The 20,057-nt window shown below is 43.7% G+C and overlaps 1 protein-coding gene across 7 annotated transcripts in view; it reads right to left on the bottom strand.

The window, feature by feature from the left end:
• Positions 1–20,057, bottom strand: part of PDE1C (phosphodiesterase 1C) — a 506,697-nt gene that overhangs the window by 376,987 nt on the left and 109,653 nt on the right. For all 7 annotated transcript variants that reach the window (XM_043463250.1, XM_043463251.1, XM_043463259.1 and 4 more), the window contains exon 3: positions 16,296–16,467. In XM_043463250.1, coding sequence (XP_043319185.1) covers positions 16,296–16,467 — 172 coding nt within the window. The remainder of the gene's footprint in view (positions 1–16,295; positions 16,468–20,057) is intronic.

Raw genomic sequence — 20,057 nt, 5'->3', positions numbered from 1 at the left:
TTTAAACACGGAGAAATGCTGGGTGGGTTATAATGTTAAATCTTAGAACATGATACTGCGTGATTAAAGAGAAGTTAAACGTATTCATAGAAGAAATCAAATTTTAACAATTTGAAAAGAAAGAAAAATGAATAGCATTTTCCTCTTTTCCCTTTTCTATGAGCATAGATCACATTCATAACAGAAATATTAAAAAAAAAAAAACTTCCTTTAAACAAACAGGCAAGCACAGCTCAATTCCCCCTTGCCCACTCACCTACCATGGATAATGAAGCCTAAGTAAAGGAACTTTACTACTTTTTGTTTGGAACATGGGCTTCCACTTGTAATCAAGGAGATAATCCTTTTCCCTGAGGTGTTGGTCTAAGCTATTGGGTGGGTCAAGAACTATTGTCACCCTTTCAAAGGATGGGACAACTGCTGGGCCAGTCTAACTTGATGCCCAAGGTCAAGTAGCTCTGCGGAACTTAGTCCAAGCCACAGATACACTCTTTTGTCACAGCAGAGCTGCTCACATTCCCAAAGTACACTGGCTGGCTGCCAGCGGACCCACCTCCCACTGGGCCACATCACTGTGGGGCTGCCTTGTACACGTGGATGATCACCTCCCAACTCTGGGAGGTGTTGTTCACACTATGTTAAGAGAATCAGCCACACTGTATCCTCAGTGATTAAGAGACTGGAACAGGAAATGCCCTTGCAGCAAGCCAGAAGCTGGGGAAGACCACGCCCAAACCCTACAAGGCTTCCCTCTGGCTTGTCTATGAAATAGACCATCCATCTTCTAAGTCTGATAGGGTTTCCCCAGGAGGAACAATGGCTAAAATGCAGAAGGATCCTTGCCAAGGTTATCAAATCTCACATCCTGCTGATGGGCATCCAGAGGGACAGGCAGAACCATTCAGATTCAACTGAAAGGTTAAATTTAATTCAGTGATTAATCACTTGGATTCTGGAGACAGAACTGAGGTTCAAAATCCAACTCTACCACTTGAGAGCTAAGTGATCTTGGACAAGTAATTTAACTACATTTCAGTATTCCCACCTGTAAAATGAGCATACTAGTAGTAGTACCTATCTCAAAAGATTATCATAAGGATTAAAAGAACATTTAGAATAGAGCCAAGTCCTTGGTGAGAACCATAAAAGGTCACGGTTTCCTCCATTTGCAGTATTGGTTAATCATCTCCTAGTATCAGGGGACAAACATTTGCACTTCACCAAGCACTGTGCTGAGCTTTACACACTGTACTGTTTTTAATCCTCACAAGAGCCACGAAGTATAACTACGATTATTTCCATTCTACACATGAGGAAACTAATGCTGGGGCAAGGGGCTGAGAGTTAGGGTTGGGATTAAGTAGTTTGCCTGGGTGACGTATGCCAGAGGCCCCAGTGAACCCAGGTCTCTTGGGATCCAAAAACAAAGGGCCTTCCCAGGTGAGGCTCAGATTTAGAGTAAATGTATTTTGGAGAATCAGTATGTGTCTGTATCTTACTTACTTGTTAAGGTTTATTTACTCGGTTAACTGTTCTCTCTGTGGTACGGGTTCTGCTCTACTCTATGTACATCATTCACACAGGATTCTCTCTTCCTTCTCTCCTTTGCCTCCAACTTCTCCCCTCAGAAACACTTTCTGACTCTAGTCTCTGTGCTCCTGTTTCCAGACAGGGGTTAGGGAGTGGGGTGGAAAGCACGCAGGCTTTGGGGCCAAAAGAATGCAGGCTTAACTTTGGCCCTGCTCTTTCTCAGTTGCATGCCCTTGGGCAAGCCATTTGATTCCTCTGAATCTCACTTTGCTTGTGTGGGCTTCCCTAGTGGTTCAGATGGTAAAGAGTCTGCCTGCAATGCAGGAGACTGGGGTTGGATCCCTGGGTTGGGAAGATCCCCTGGAGGAGAGAATGGCAACCCACTCCAGCATTCTTGCCTGGAGAATCCTATGGACAGAGGAGCCTGGCCGGCTACAGCCCGTGGGGTCACACAGAGTCTGACATGACTGAACAACCAACACACACTTTGCTTGTATGTAAAAGAGAGATGATATTGACATCTACCAGGAGCCAATCAAAAAGTGACTGTACTGCTCCTGTGAGTACTATGTCATCGAAAGACACAAAAGTCATCAGCAGTGGCACTGTATGGCTTCAATGAAAGGACAAGGCATCTTGAAAAAAAAAATAGTAATAATAGTCAATTCAAAGTTGTTAGATAAGAGCACCATCCCACTCAATCTAAGGGTTGGAATTGCTGGAAGAAGTCCCAGTGAAAGGGGGACCCAGGGCTCCTCTTCTGGGACAGTTCATTAAGAGTCAAGGAGTCCGAACCTCACTTTGCTTGTATGGGCTTGCCTGGTGGTTCAGACAGTAGAGTCAGCCTGCAATGCAAGAGAGCCAGTGTTTCCATTTCTAGTTGCCTGCCCTTGGGGATACAGCTTAAAATATGGGAATTTCTAGCTGCATGAGAATTTTTACCAAAGCATTCCTGTAAAGAATGAAAAACTTGGAGACAACCTAAACATCCAACATATATTCACACAGACACACACGCGCATGCACATTATGTGGCAACTTAGGAAAATGCTCAAAATATTCAGTGAAAAAAATTAGGATATGAAACTGTATCCACACTATAATTATGACGATAAGAAGAAGGCTTAGTTATAAAGACTTCAGGAAGAATGCCAAAATGACAGCAGGGATTGTATTCAGGTTTTTTTTTTTTTTTCTTTTACCCTTCATCAAATGTTCAACAAGGTAAGTATATTCTTTTTATGACAAAACTTCATCCTACAAAAGATGGATAAAGGGCTGGTGACTAAGACACTGAGGCAAGGTCCCACAGCGAGTTTACTCAGAAAGTGGTGAAAACACGTCAGCCACTGAAACCACAGCAAAAGTAGTCAGTGCCCAGCAGCCTTCTGAAAACTTCCACCCATCACATTCCCCAGAGAAAACACACACATCGCCTGCATTCTGTTAAACTGGCTTTTGGAGAAACACAACATAAGGGACATTTGGTGACACTTCAGTTATCTAAAATGGCACGGACATATGGCATCTCAAGGGGTGGGAGAGCTCATTCAGTGATGATTCCAGAACTCCAGACATCCGCTCCAGATACTATAATACTAAATACTATAAGGATAAGGGGGCAAAGTCTACCTGGCAACCATGGTCAGGAAAGGCCCTGATGCTCATCAGAAAAATGGTGCCCTGTGGAAGCAGCTTACGCCAAGGCAATGTGGACGTAGGAGAAGGCAGGAAGGGGATCCCGCAGGCAGAACGGTGGTCCCCAGGCCTGCAGCACTCCACAAAACCAAAGAAGCGTTCAAACCACACAGCTCTCTGGGCCCCACCCCAGGGATGCTGGTTTAAGCAGTCATGAGTATACTGTGCAGCTTGGATAAAGAACCACTGAAATAGAAAGTAGATAATAAATCTGAAGAGAATAGAGATTACTAAGTGCAGTAAAAGACAAGGTTTTCAACTGGGAGAAAATGAAACTACAGCACACAGGGAATTCGTCTGTGGTTGCTCCTGATGCCACTGATGTCGTTCATTAGAAAGGGGAAATCATTTTGGAATTTGTTTGGTTTACGTTATCTTAGATCACTCTCTCACACATACATACACCCACCCCTCAAAAAGTTGAGCTTGAGTCAAATAACTGAATTCTCAGTACTAAAGGACACATCTAGTGATTGATAATTTATCATTTAAGCTACAATTAATTGAGATTTGGGACTACATTAAATGTTTTTTTAATCTTTTTTTAAATGACTGTAGACACACAATAAGTTGCAAAAACAGTACAAAGTGTTCCCTGTACCCATCACCCAGCTTCCACTAATGATAACATCTTATACAACCATAGTGTGTGATCAAAGTCAGGAAGTTGACATGGACACAATACAGTTACCTAAACTACAACCTTACTCAGATTTTGCAAGTTGTTATGCTAAGTGTTTTTACATACACTTTTCTTATTTCATCTTCCCATCACTACTGTTTCCATTTTGCAGAAAGAAAACTGAGGCCAAGAGAAGTCGAGTTACTTTCCCAAGGTGGTGAGTGACAGAATTGGGATAGAAACTCAGTTTTGCCTGATGCTAAGTCCCAGTTCTAAAACATCTTCCTCTACCAGGTCCCCGTACCAGGTTCATGGCCACCAGGTTCACTTGCCAGAGACAGCGCTCTGGAAAGACGGCAGGGGGATGCTGGTGACAAGCTCACCGAAGAGGCCTATGGATAGCAAGTATATGAACTTGCAGCCAGGAGAGCAGTGAGTCTTAAGCTTTCCAGTTCTCCAGCCCAGCAGCTAAAGCTGCATTTTCAGGCTGAGCTATGTACTACAGGAGGCAGGGACAGGCAGGGAATAAAGCCCAAGCAGGCCAGTTGGTAATGAAGTAAGAGTCAACCCCAGGCATGAGGAAACTGCAGGAAATGAAGGGAGTAGGCTGATGCTAGCACTTCACTGGGAAGTAGGCAAGAAGCAGGAGCCTAGCTGAAAGCAAATCCACACCAGCAATAAAACCAGAGAACCCAGACCCACTCCACGCTAGACCAGGGAGGCAGTGTGGTCTAGTGGTTATATGTGGGTTCTGGAGCCAGAATGTATGGCTCTGAATCCCACCCAGACCTACCAACTGGTGGTATGACCTTCAGCAAGTTAACTTCTTTACATCTCAGCTTCTTTGTCTGTAAAATTAAAGCAAAAAAATTATAAAATTTCCCAGGCTTGTTGGGAAAATTGAATAGACAGCATGTAAAGCATGTTGGAAAGTGCTTGACACAAAAATCTTCAGTCAGGTTAGCTATTGTTATTACATACAATGGGACTAGACAAGAATTAAGAGGAAAATGATAGAAACTTGAGAGAGGGCAAGGGTGCCTCAAAGGTCCCCGCTGTCAGAGTGGCTTTTCAGTACTAAAGGACACACCTGAGGGGCAGCCAGATAAAGTGAACCTCTTCACACAACACAGGGCCTACAGCTAACTGCACATTACCTACTGCTATAAAGCACTTGCTGATACCAGACACAGTAACACTGCTTGACAAGCATGGCCCCCTTGACTTCTCACATGTACCCCTTGAAGAAACAATTTAATTCCTTTAAATAGATGAGGAAATTGAGGCTCAGCTTAAATTGCCTGTTCAACGTCACAGAGCAGATTAGGAATGGAGCTGGGATTAAAATCGGAGCTCAGGCATTCCCACTATACCCATCAGTGATAAGATGCAGTAATTCTTCGGACCATGGGGTTTGGAATAGACATCAGATGCTAGACTATAAAAGCTGAAAGCAAGGAGCAGCACAAAATGGCAGAAAGAGAGGGAGAGAAAAGACTTGGAGACTAGTTAGAAGTCCAGACAATACATTCAGACTCCTTTCTGTGGCTAAGTAACGCCTCCCCCAACACACTACATGTCACTGTCAGCTCAGTTCAGATGATCAGTCATGTCTGATTCTTTGCGACCCCGTGGACTGCAGCACACCAGCCTTCCCTGTCCATCACCAACTCCCAGAGCTTGCTCAAACTCATGTCCATCGAGTCAGTGATGCCATCCAACCATCTTATCCTCTGTCATCCCCTTCTCCTCCTGCCTTCCATCTTTCTCAGGATCAAGGTCTTTTCCAATGAGACAGTTCTTCATATCAGGTGGCCAAAGTATTGGAGCTTCAGCTTCAGCATCAGTCCTTCCAATGAATATTCAGGACTGATTTCCTTTAGGATGACCTGGTTGGATCTCCTTGCAGTGCAAGGGACTCTCAAGAGTCTTCTCCAACACTGCAGTTTAAAAGCATCAATTCTTTGGCGCTCAGCTTTCTTTATGGTCCAACTGTCACATCCATACATGACTACTGGAGAAACCACAGATTTGACTAGACAGATCTTTGTTGGCAAAGTAATGTCTCTGCTTTTTAATATGCTGTCTAAGTTCATCACAGCTTTTCTTCCAAGAAGCAAGCATCTTTTAATTTCACGGCTGCAGTCACCATCTGCAGTGATTTTGGAGCCCAAGAAAATAGTCTCTCAGTGTTTCCATTGTTTCCCCATCTATGTGCCATGAAGTGAAAAACCTGGCTTAAAACTCAACATTCAAAAAACTAAGATCATGGCATCTGGTCCTCTCATTTCATGGCAAATAGATGGGTAAACAATGTCACTCTCACCATGCTGTAATTTCTTGTAATTCCAGTGGCACCAACAGATTCAGGTCAAAAAAAAAGCCTTTCATCAAATGAAAGGACCCCATGGAGTCCCTACTGGCAGGACAGGGGATTACTGCTTGGATTTGCTGATACACTTCTTTACATTCCAAGTCAAACTTATTTCTGCCTCTTAGGGTTGATGCATTTTACACTAAAGGACTGTCCATACCAACCCCTTTGTGTCCTTCCTCTCACAAATGGCCCCTGTGGGCTCCAGGTAGGATGAAGATATAATGGCTCATACAACATTGGATGAAAGAAAAATCCAGAGTCCGTATTGATACTACAATACAGAAAAGGAGCAAGAGAAGGAGGAAGGGGAAAACTTATTTATCATCAAGTGCCATTTAATAAATAGAAAGAGAATAATAAAGCCAGAAATTATCGTTGATTCAGGCAAGAAACATCAAGTGATGCTAAAACCATCACATAAAGGTTTTTTAAGAAAGAGATCATCATGCTTCCCTGGTGGCACACTGGATAAGAATCCACCTGCCAATGCAGGGGACATGGGTTCCATCCCTGGTCGATCCCTGACCCAGGAAGATTCCACATGCCACAGAGCAATTAAGCTCACGCACCACAACTACTGAGCTCTCTGTCTAGAGTCCACATGCTGCACCTACTGAAGCCCACAAGCCTGTGCTCTACAACAAGAGAAGCCACCAATGAGAAGCCCATGCACCGCAAGAGAGTCGCCCCTTCTTGCTGCAACGAGAGAAAGCCCTCACACAGCAACGAAGACCCAGAGCAACCAAAAGTTAATTAATTAATAAAATAAAGAGATCGTCTACATCATCTCAAAGTTATCTCCTCACAGATAACTTATTACCTACAAAGGGCAGACTGTGGACATGTTGGGGCAAACAACCTTAATGAAATAATCCAAGTTAACATCACCAGTAATGGGACAATCGACAGTGCTCTTCCTACTGCTGCACCAAGGACACAACATCCACATCACTTATATAGTAGTCCTGTCACCACGAATAACCTGAATATATCACAAGGCAACGATCAGACAATTCCAAATGGAGGAACGTCCTGCAGTGCAAAAAACATGAGCCATTTGCTTCAAGATGTTGCCATGAAAGACAACTAAAAAACTGCTTCAAATTAAATGAAACTAAAGAGTCATGACAATCAACCTAACATGTGCTTCAGGAAAGTGTTCTAGATGAGAAAAATGATTGCCATAAAAGACATTATTGGAACATTTGGTGAAATCTGAATGTGAGCTGTATATCAGAAAATAGTAATATATCAAAGTTAAGCTTCCTGAATTTGGTAATGATACTGTGTGAGTAAATGGTCTCATTCTTAAGTAATACAAGCTGAAGCTAAAAGGCCATAATGTCTACATGTTAGGGTTAAAAGATTCAGAAAAAACAAAGGTAAATAGATGCTAGACTGATTAGATAGCAAGCAAGCAAGTGACTCTAGGTGGAAAATAGACAGCTGTTCATTTTCCTATTTTTACAAGTTCTATGAAGGTTTAAAAATTGTCAAAAATCATTTTTGAAAAACAATATATTTAATAGGTACCTACCAGTTGGCTTAGAGCTAGACACAAAAGCCCAGTCCAGTGCTACCCATGGAAATTAATGACAAAGGAAACTCAACCCTGACGTGGCCAGACATGGTCAAAGATAATAATTAGCAGAACAGTGAAGAAACACAAAATTTAATAAATGTAATTCAGCCCCCTCCATATATCCCTTTTCTAATTCTCAATCTGGATCATTTTCAAACAATGAAACTGATGGACAGATCAAGGTTTTGGATCCGTAATCCAAGTTTGCTACTTGATTCATATCTTCCTGTTTCTGACTTTGCAGAGTGTGCACAAGTTACACTCTTGGACAGTTTTCACTGTGCCTGCCTCCAAACACTTGACCCCATCACCTGAGCTTTCATGTCTGCAGCTCTTGTTCAAATAACCATCCTTCCCCAACCAAGCTGGCCTCTGGAGTCTAGAGGTAATTCATCTTAGCAAATTCACCTCTAGCTGTACTTAACAGTAATCAATAAATGGGAACAGCTAGACTATAGTTTTGGGGATGTCTAATCAATAACCATTAGCCACTACTGCATTTAGAAGTAATAGAAAAAACTAGTCCCTGTTCATATCCAGGAGGGAAAACATATTTTCAGAAGTTTCTTCCCCAGGTTTTCCATGCCCTTCCTCCATAGGTGTTTAAACCCCTACTGTTTTCCAGCTCCATTATTCCACCTCTGCTGCATGCCAGGAAATGTTAGTTTTGATGTGCTGTGTAAAGAGGACCAAGGCATGAAAATATAAATCCTAACACTGTAATTTAATCAGAAAAAAATATGCTGTTTTCTTTCTGCTTCCCCAAAGATCTCTAAAGCCTCCAAAGATCTCTGCCTGGGATAAAACTGAACCTTCTTCTGATGGTAAAAAATGCCCTGCCATATTTGGCCTCAGCTTTACCTTTCCAATACCTCACCCTTTCACATGCCTTAGACACAAATCCCACAGTTTCATCAACACATGTCGTGTCTTCCTGTCTCCCGACCCTGGCTCACACCATTCCTTTCGCTTCCAATTTATGTCCATCATGATCCTGTTTCATGGTTACACCAAGTGCCATTCAACACAGTCACTGATTGCTGTGAGGTCCAGGGGGTGGGGCTATGTACTGGTTCAGTTCACCTCGTGTGGTTCTAGCATCAGGCATGGGATATGACTGCAGAACATCCACTGAACACCTGAATGGGAAGACAGCATCAGTTATGAGAAAGATTCAACGAGAAGGAAACCTTCCTTTCCTGCTAGCAAGGGCAGAAATCCTGCCCTAAGGCTGAAAATGGGAAAAAAAGTTTCTACGGAATAAAACACAAGGTCACATTTTGTGTGACCTTGTGACCTTGTGTGACCTTCACATATTGTGAAGTTCATAATGTAAGCCAAGGTCCCCCACTGCCAAAGACAGGGACCAGTCACCAATCAAGGGATATCCAGATGTGCATTACTTCAGGGCACAGTTTCAAAGGGTTTTGCTTTGTTTCTATTTAGGGAACCTTAATTTTACCACAGAAAAATTAGGTAAAATCATTCATCACTGAAAGTTTGTAAGGCATAACATATGGGGCTTTTCAGGTAGTTCCCAGGGTAGGGGCCCATATCAGTTAGGTCAATCTGTCTCTTTACCTCATCCGCCATCAAGACCTAGCCCAAGGCCTGGTCCCAGGGAGGAGGGGGTTATAACATAAGAGATGCAGGGAGCCAGAGGCCCAGTTTTTCACACTTGGGGATTATAGGGAGAAGGGATACCAAGGCAGACAAGGCAGGGGTGAGACTTCATCTTCTCTTTCTAGAGGGACATCCACCCATTAAGCAGAAGGTCCATATTTGTGGCCAGTAGAGTCAGGTAGAGGAAGACCAGGTTTTAGTTTCCCAAATTGTCTCTTGGGTTCTGTGTGGTTTGGACAGGCCCCAGAGGTCCCCACAAGCTCCTGAGGCCGAACCTCAGAAGTTACCTGAAATCATGACTGGGAAGTTAGCTCATGAGGTTGACATGGGGCCCAAGTAGCCAAGGACTAAACGCCAGACCATCTGACCCAGAAGCACCTGAGAATCATGACCAGACCTCAGTTGGATACAAAGCACTGCCAGAGAGAGACGGAAGGCCTTCCTTCATTTAGAGAGAACTTCAGGGACTCCTTGTACACTTCAGGTCTCTGTGTGACCTATGACAGACGTTCCTGTTGCTCATGAGGAAGCACGGGAGGCTGGCCCAGACTGCACACTGGCAGAGCGATGGAGACACAGGCTCCAGGAGGATCCCAGCCCCTCCCCCACCAAACAGTTCTAAAGACACCTCTCCCCACCACTCCTCTCAGTGGGATTATCCTCAGATGATTGACTTACACTTTGCTAAATGTGCTGCCAAAGGTTATTCTGATTTAGGCATATACTGAGGGGTTGAGAACACCCAGATGAGCACCATTTGTGTTGATGAAAACCTGGCTTCCCCAGTAGCCTGATGAGAAAGTGTCTGGCTTGAAAAAGGATGTGCTCTCAAGTGGAAGTTAGCCCTGGAGACTGGTCCACTGGCTGGCAAACCATCTATACAATGTCCAACATTCTTCAGCATCTCCCTGCACAAATGAAACAATTATATTTGGGGTATAATTTTAAATGCTCCCTTCTTGGGCTGTAGTTTCTTTAGTTAATCTCAATGTTTTAATAACGTTTCTAATGAGCAATAAAAGTACAAAACACTAGAAAAAAATTGTCGCCTGCCCCACGTTCATCTCACTACTTAAGCCCATGGGGAAGATGCAGCATCAAATATAAAATATAAAATCAAGTAGAGAAACTGGCTCAGGATTTCTAGGCCAGTAACCTGGAAGCTGTGCCCACAACACAGAGCGAGCAGTGGTGGGCTAGTTGAGGATCACAGCATAGTGGGAGACTGCCTCAGCCGGGGCCCTAGAAGAAGCAAGTACCAAGGAAGGATTAGATATGCAAAGAATTTATCAGGGGGAAACATCTGAAAGAGAAAATGGGCAAGGAGCCAGGGAGGTAGGGAAAGGTGAGATGCAGATCTGACTCCCAGTGAAGTAGAGAAGGGGGAAGGCTGGGTGGCAGCCTCTTAGATCACAGTGCAATTCTAAAGAAAGTTCACGGAGGTCATTGAGGAGCTCTCAAGCAGATGTCCTTGTCAGAGGAGACCCATGTCTCCCAGGAATGGTCACCCTGAGGACCCCTGGCACTCTCAGTCATTGCCTGAAAGTGCCCTTAAGAAATACAGACAGAGCCATCACAGGGACAAATACCCTCATGCAGAAGCCAGGGCCATTGGTGAAGCACGTTCCCTGTGGTCAGAGATAGGAAAGGTGCATTCGTAAGGCCACCACAGAGACAAACTCCTTCTTTCCCAAAATACCAATGGAAGGACTAGGGAGAATGCAGATGGAAGTGTCTACATAATATATGCTTTGTCAATTTCCAACACTGAAAAAATTGTGTATAAAAACTTGCTTATAAAGAAAAGCCTAAATATCAATATTTCCCTTGTGGGAAGGCAAAGTTGCAACAGAAACTCTACTGAGTTTTAAAAAAAAATCAGAATTCATTCTTTCATTTTTCCCCTTTACAGACTGAGCAAGAGTCTACTGCTTAGGATTAGTGAAGACTAGAGAAGAAAAATGTCAACTCCCAGGAGGGAGCACAAGTCACAGAAGTTGGGGTCCCAGAAGTTCCCAGTGGGTGACCAACATATGGTGATAGAGAAAGACATGTGAGCAGACTTCCTATGAGCTAATTGGGAATTTTAACCCATGACTCATCCCAGGGTGGGGTCCAAAGCTACAGGGGACGCTACCCCATGCCACACTGTATCACCAACCAGATTGCACATTTCCTGAAAGTAATCAAGTCAGAAACTGGCTTCTTGGCCACAGGCCCTGGTGGAAAAATGACTGCCAAAAGCCAGAATGAGGATGAGTTCAAAAATGTAATTCTGCAATGAAAGCGTAATCCATTAAATGGGATCTGACAAGGCCTTAATCTCATCTGTGGCCAAGGGTGCTGGCTCAATGTAATTCTGCTCTCTGGAACATATTCTCAATAAGCTATGTATAGAATCAGCAACACTTTTGCCGGAACCCAAATAAGTCCATTCAATGTGGGAAGAGAAGCTCATTAAGCCCCCAGTGATTCTCCAGGGAGTGAACGTGCTCTTCTTCCAAATGCAAAATTCCCCAAACCCAGCAACTCTGCCTATGTTGAGTCACATAATTCAAGGTAAGCACTAATAACTGAGATGGCCAATGCACTGTTGACTTCAGAATTTCCACTACTGCCCACAAAGGCAAGACCAGTGGCTAGTCTTGCTCACAAAGTACCTATTAGGCCCATATTCCCAGCCTGGGGCTCACTGCACAGTCCAGTCACAGAAGAAGGGGTCAAGGTGTGGAGGATCAATCCGCTCCTAAAGAGGGTTTTGAAAACTGGGAGAGAGAAGGAATTAGGGTCTGTCTTATTCATCATTCACTTAATCCTACCTATAGGGCCCAAGGCCATTATGTTGTTATTTCACTGTTTCCATTTGTAAAATAAGGCAACTGAGAATCAAAACCATAACTCAAATCACATAGTTTAGAAGACAGTATGCAAATTCATGCCTGTGGTATTCCAAAGTCCATGCCTCACTCCTCAGAGGGTGATCCTTGGACCATCACATTACTTGGGAGCTTGATAGATTCACAGACTACAACCCAGATCTAATGAATGTGGATCTGCATTTAATAAGATTCCTCAAGGAATTTGTTGGACACAAAGTTTGTCTTAAAGGGCTCCTACCCAAGAAGAATAAGTGGATTAAAAATATAAATTTGGACTAGAAAAAGGATTTAGTGCAATAGAACAGGGTCAGTCTCATAGGATAAGCCTCACTACATATCCAAATTGCATATCCAAATTAGTAGAGCCAATCATGCCATCTTTATTTCACCAACAGTAAACCCAGAAGCAAGAAAGTCAACGTGACGTGGTGATAGTAGAACACGTTGGAGAGGGTAAGGCTTTGGAACCAGGCAGACTGGATTGAAATTTCCAGCTCTGCCTCCTGCTGGATGACTCTGGGTAAGTTAATTGATCTCTCTAAGACTCAGTTTCATGACCTGTACAACTGGAATAGCAAAACTCACCTTGTCTGTATTTGAGAAGACTAAATGAGCAGACAAATGTACGGTTCCTAGACACAGTCGATGCTCAATAAATATTGGTTTCCTTGACTTTCAGTACAATCTGGGCCGGGTCCCACCTTTGCAAATATGCACACTAGAAGCTGGGGAGAAAAAGGATGCTCAGCAGCCAGCTCTTTCCTGTTCCCTTGGGTCCTCTGGTGGTAATTCCTGAGGTTCCTGTCACTAATCAGACTGGCTGGACCAGTCTGTCTTCCTTAAGCTCCAGTTTCAGCATATTCTCTCATCTCTTTTAAGAAAACCCTGAGTAGAACAAGGTTCAAAGAATAAGGGGTGAGGAACAAGGAAGACAGACATCTGGGGTACAGTTCCCAGGAGTGTCTACTTCCCAAACAATGCAGTCTTTTTATTTAGTTATGGTTCCCGCTTTCTTCTTCTCATAAGTCTCAGTCTTAAAAGCAGACTTTTTCATGCCAGAGGGTTCATGAGCTTTCAGAGCCCACAGTGTCTGCACCTGGAGCCACAAAACCCAAGTCTGATATAATTCACACTGTGTGTATTACTCAAAGGCGTGGAGGAGCAGGAGACGGCTGCCAACCACTGCCTGCAGGTGTGTCCCCAGACGCTGCCTGGGGAGGATGCCCCCACCTACCACGTACACTCGTTACAGAGGCTGATGGAAGAGGTGCCCTTGGGACAGAGCATCTCCTGTAGAAGGAAGCAGCTGAGCGTCAGGGTCCCAATGAGGGTCCCTTGGTCTGATTCCCCCAGGAACAACTGCAGCACTGATAAACAGGCATTTCCTTGCCCAGACAGAAAAAAAAATGACCATATTTTGAGGCCCCAAATTTCCAAATGCCCTCCATGTGTGAAGAAGGAGAAAGAGAAGAGAGTAAGCAAAGTTACCCCTTACCCCGTGTTGCTCGGTGGTAACACTCCTGCAGGGAAGCTATGAGGGCAGATGATGCCAACTCATGAGAACCACATGCTCCTCCACAGTAAACACACCTCTGCAGAACTGGGCAGGATGTTCACAGTCACATGTCTGGATCCCTTAACTGGGTGTGGAGTTGTGTCTAAGTGTGTCCAAAGCACACACGCACACATACACACAAGCCATGGTGATTGAGAGGCTCTGAATTTCAGAGTCAGAAAAAAGAACCCAACACCTCAATCTCAGCAAAGGAATGACTATACTTAAGTTATCTTAGGGTTGAGAGCACTGATCATGGACGCACCCCTGAAGTTTAGAAGTATAACACACCAGTCTTCCTGGATTTCCCAGATTCACTAACATTGGAGTCAGCAATTCTCACGTTTTTTCACTCCTGGAGTAAATGGTGAGGTGGGGGAACAAACAGGGATATATTCCTATCAGCATTATTTACAATCCAGCTATAACTCACTCCTCTAAAATCCAAAGGTGTACAGAAAGCAAGCAGCGTTATTACAAGGGCAACCTTGATCTTGCTCAAATTTATTTCTCAATAAGCAAGCTGTTCCCACCTTTGGCTTATAATGATTTAGCTGCAACAAATTTCACAGCTGACGTGACTACCACAGTTAAGGACCACTACATTAGAGAATATTTACCCCCTAACATGTCTGTTGGAATCAACTATCTTCCTTGAAAGAAAGGATGGTTTCAGGATAACACAGAGTTGTATTAAGGAGACCAATAAATGAATAACAAATGCCAATACCTTTCTGGCTCCCACTGCTGAACAACTGACATATATACACCTGCTGTGTAAATATGCCTACCACACCAAAAGCACTGCAGAGCACTACACCAACCACACCAAAGCACTACACCAACCACACCAAAGCACTGCAGAGCACTACACCAAAGCACTACAAGGAACCAGAAGTAAATCTTGATCTTAACAAACTTATAACTTAATCTCTTTCTGGAACTGAGACCTTGGCACATAATATAACTAGTGGATCAAAAGACATTCATGGCCATCAGTACAATTTCTCTATTAAAGAGACCAGAGGGGATGCAAAGAGAAGGGATGATGGTAATGGAGTTGGGTTAGCAAACAAGATGTTCTCTTCATGAGAGCAACTCTTCAGCTATTCGTTGAAGAAGACCATGAACCTGGCTTGGGGTGGAAGGCATAGCTACCAGAAGACAGTATGCGAAGGGGCTGACTCCACCAGAGATGCTTGGAGATGGGAACACACAGACCACAGGAGCCATTCACCCTCCCTTCTTCCCCCACAGTCACTTGCAGAGAAATGCAGGTTCATTCTCTCTACTTGAGTGGGTTTTATTTTATTTAAACCTCACAACGCAGTAACCAAACCCTTATGAGGAATAAGAAAAGCATTTGCCTTGCAATTCTAGTCCCGCCACTGCATCAGTCACGTTATATAAAGAAGTCCAACCCCCTATTCATCACTCCTTTTCAGAACTCATCCATAATTCAATCCACACTAAGAACCTTCGCACAATGAAATGGCTTTTACTGGGTGATTACATACATCACCTGCATGCAAAGGAGAGCACAGTTTTCAAACATATTTCCTGGACTCCAAATCTTGTCTGATTTGTCTATGAGGGAAGAAAAGGGAAGTTCATGCATTCTACTAGCCATGTGGAGGGTATGAAAGTCTTATACAATGCAAAGAAAAATGAAAGCAGTAAAATTAGGATAACAAGGGAAGGGGGGAAGGAAGGCAGGCTGGCAAAATCATTAAATCTTCATTTCTGATAGCAGTATGACTATGTATTTCAAAAGCGAGTTGGAAAGACCCACTGAGGGAAAAAATCACTTCTATACCACATCCATGCTCAGACTGATTTTTGTTTAATACAGGTGAGACAGTAAAGAGAGCCATTGTGACAAAAGTGGAATACAATATGACAAGAAAACACAAGAGGCTTGAGAGAAGAGGATGAATAAGAACAGAGTCGGCAGCCACCTGGGAAACCACACAAGAAGATCCCCACTTCATTTCAGGAGCCCGCAGCCCTCACATCGCTCACAATCAGAAACCTTCCCCCAGCAAGGGACGCTAAAGGCACCCGCCTGAATTCATTCCCACCACACGCTTTTTCTCTGCGTGCTTATCTCCATGCTTCAACCTCCTTTGAAGCAAAAGACTCATTAATCCCATTCAAATTGCCAATATCAGTAAATTCTCTGCCTCAGCATTTAAATGCCAATACCAATTAAGTACCAACAGCAACTTAACTACTGATACAGTCCTCACTACATTCAGGAAATCCAGCCACAAGTCCAGCGAGCACTAATTCCAACACTACCTCATCAGTTCTAAGTAAGTGCAAAGAAAGGAGGTAATTTTCTGGCCATGCTGACGATGCATCCAACTGGACTGAAATCACTCCACACGCAAACAAGAAGGAACAAACTGAGTTGCAATCCACCAAACCTGAAGGACGTTTTCACCAAGGCTTCCGGGCTATCGAGCGGAGGCAGTTCATCAGCAAGGATTTCCTCAGGTGGCCGGGGGTCATGGACAATCGTAGGCCGTGGCTTCTCCTTGACATTCCCTGTGAGCCCGTCAATGAGAGAGTTCCAGAGACAGTTCTGCGACTTAGACCCTGAAGCACGAGGGGAAAAAAAGGGGTGCAGGTGAGTTACCAACCAACTCCCTGTCTTGCCTTGCCCAACTCAGGATCTTCAAAAGCAGAGCAGGAACACTGACATATTTTTCATGATCTCCACCAACATCAGAGGGCTTCAAAAGATTTTAGTTCAGGCAACTTATGGAGTAACCAGGATTTTTTAAATTTATATACAAAAATAGGTTCATACTCTTGAGTATCTTAATGCACAGCTAAGTATTACGAATACATATTCTATTACATTTCAGTGGGAATCAACTCTAACTCCTGACAGTTATCAGTATTCACTGATATGTTTATTCAGCAATTGGAAGTATACAAAGGACTACCATTTTAGAGAACAGTAGGATGTTCAGACATCTTCTCAGGTGTTACTACTGGTAAAGAACCGCCGGCCAACGCAGGAGACATAACAGACGCAGGTTCAGTCCCTGGGTCGGGAAGATCCTCTGGAGAAGAGGATGGCAACCCACTCCAGTATTCTTGCTTGGAGAATCCTATGGACAGAGAAGCCTACAGTCCTTGGGGTCACAAAGAGTTGAACACAACTGAAGCAACTTAGCATACATGCCTGCAGGATGTTCAGACACAAGTCTCTCCAAGAATTTATCTTGCCTAAGACCCAAGTTTCAAGACTCTATTCTGTGGAGACACCCACCCCAAAGAGAACCAGAACCCACTATAGGCAGGTTCATTCTTCTGAAAGCTCAAGACTCAAGGAAAACTACACTGAATGTTAATCAATATCCTACCCTAGAAACACTCCGAACGTATGAGATGAATATTAAAGGCAGACATGAAGTAGGTACAGTGCCACAAATTAAGGTCTGATCAGCCAGGTAGTCAAGGTCAATATCAACAACGATAAGTTATACCAATATCAGGTACCCTTGATATGATGGGATGAAAATGGCACTTTACCCCCATAGTCTTTCTCCCCACAATATAGAACCCCATGTATTAAGCATGTTTCTAGCTTCTGTAGACTGTTCTGTAAAACACCTGTGTTACACGCATACCCCAGACATGCTCTGTTCTGGAAAACCAGATCACATCCCTGAGTCATCCTGCCTTGGCCTCCTCCCTCCCTCATCTCCCCCTGCCCCAGTTCTCCAAGAAGAGTCCCCTTCCCAGGGGCATGCTTTTCATACATAAACCAACCAAACCAGAGTCCACAGCCCGACACTTCCCTTACCAAGCTTCCATGTCCTGAGCTACTAGCCACCTGCCCCGATGACCCCAGACAGGTACCAGACAGCTAGGGACAGTATCTATGACCCAGAGCCCACTGAAATTATTCAGACTAGCCAATCCTAAGCCTGCTTACCTGGCAGAAACATTCCTTACTGCAGAAACCACATAAAGACCCTTGCCAAGAGTTCCTTCCTCCCTCTGTCTCATGCCAACCCCAGTGCTTCCAGCATGGCCTCTGTGGTATAACATGTACTCCCTCTCAGGGGATCTGTGAAGATTAACAAATTATCTTTTCAATGGCAGTCATCCTCTGGCCTGGCCATACCTGAATAATCATAAAAGCTATTAAAACAACCTAGTTATAGGGAAAACATCAAACAAATCTCAACTGAGAGACATTCAGCAAAACATCTGACCAGTATTCCTCAAAACTAGCAAGGTTATCAAAAAACAAGGAAAGTCTGAAAAACTGTAACAACCTAGAAGAACCTAAGAAGATTTGATAACTAAATGTGGTATCCTGACCAGCTCCTGAAACTCAGAAAGGATATTAGGAAAAACTAAGGAAATTTCAATCAAGCATGTACATTAGTTAATAATAATGTATTATCAATTTTGACTCATTAACTGTGACAAACATACCATACTCATATAAGAGCTTAATAATAGGGGAAACTGAAAGGGGGTATATGGGAATTCTTTGTACCATCTTTGCAAATTTTCTATAAATCTAAAAATATTCTAAAATTAAAATTTATTAAAATACAAATTGATATTTAAAATAAATAATAAAAATGGTTATTAGTTTAAAAGTCTATGAGCAAGTAATTTTTTTAAGAGACTGAGGGCATGACTATTATCATTACCCAATTACCATTGGTCAGTGGTTATGCTCCTCTCAGAGGGAAGAAAACCTTTATCTTTGCTCAGATATAATGTCACGTCTCCAAGTCATGCACCCATGGAACTGTGTCCATGGAGGGGACTGGCTTTTCCTATCCCATCCATGCAGAAGAAGGATAATTTTGTAATTCATGCAAAGATTCATTATGGGGCATGAGGAGGTGTGCGTGGAGGAATAAGGAGCAGTTTCAGCTAAAGTAAAATGCATGTGATGGGTGGGGTAGAGAACAGGCCCATATGCTCACAGGAATGTCTCCCTGACCAGCCATCCATAGCCCACAACATAAGAAATCACCACAATTTACTGGGCCTGAAGGCTGCAGTTAAGATCAAAAGAACTTCACACACAGAAGGGAGCATCTCACAAGGATTCCTGAACCTTCACCAAGGGCACGCATGAATCTAAAAACAATCTTTTTTTAAACTTTTTTTAAAAAATTTATTAATTTTTGGCTGTGCTGGGTCTTCACTGCTGGGCTTTTTTCTAGTTGCAGTGAGTGCGGGGCTACCCTCTACTTGTGGTGTGCGGGCTTCTCACTGCAATGACTTCTCTTGTTGCAGAGCCCAGGCTCTAGGGCACATGGGCTCTAGGGCACATGGGCTCAGTAGCTGCAGCTCCCTGGCTCTAGAATGCAGGCTAAATAGTTGTGGCCCATGGGCTTAGCTGCTCCATGGTATCTGGGATCTTCCTGGACCTGGGATCGAACCCATGAATCCTGAATTGGTAGGCAGACTCTTAATCACTGAGCCACCAGAGAAGTCCTGAAAACAACTCTTTTAATGACCATGGTCACAGCTGGCCTCTTGGCAGGTGTCCCACAACCAAACTGCTTCTGCGTCAATCAGGAGAAAAGTAAAGCACATGAAGGGCAGAAAACAGAGCCCTCAAACTCCTGAAATGCATGACAGCCTTTCCCGAAAGCTGCTTAGAAGTCCTCAACACATATCTTGAGACGATCTGGACCTATTAATGAAGGTCTGGTCCTATGTTAACTAAGTTCTGGTTCTAGGAGGGAGATAAAAGTGGAAGCCTGTTTTCTTAAATTTGACCTAAGCGAAGCCTTACAATAAACTCCCTCCCCATGTCCCTTCCTTCTTTCATTTACTCATTCAGTATGTGTGTGCGTGCTCAGTGGCTTAGTCGTGGTTTGACTCTTTGTGACCCTATGGACTGTAGCCCGCCAGGCTCCTATGTCCTGGAATTTCCCAGGCAAGAATACTGGAGTGGGTTGCCACTTCCTCCTTCAGGGGATCGTCTCAGCCCAGAAAGCAAATCCAAATCTCCTGCATCTCCTGCATTGGCAGGCAGATTCTTTACCACTGCACCACATGGGAAGCCCATTCATTCAACAGACACATTTTGATTTTCCTCAATATGCCAGGTTCCATTCTGGGCTCTAGAAATAGAAAAATGAATGAGACTGGTTCCCTTGGGAAGAATCGGCCCATATGCAATTACAATAAATAGG

Source organism: Cervus canadensis, chromosome 3, assembly GCF_019320065.1.
Source record: "Cervus canadensis isolate Bull #8, Minnesota chromosome 3, ASM1932006v1, whole genome shotgun sequence".
In the NCBI taxonomy this organism is placed as follows: Eukaryota; Metazoa; Chordata; class Mammalia; order Artiodactyla; family Cervidae; genus Cervus; species Cervus canadensis.
The sequence above is the reverse complement of the archived record's forward strand: the minus strand, read 5'-3'. Positions and strand labels throughout refer to the sequence as shown.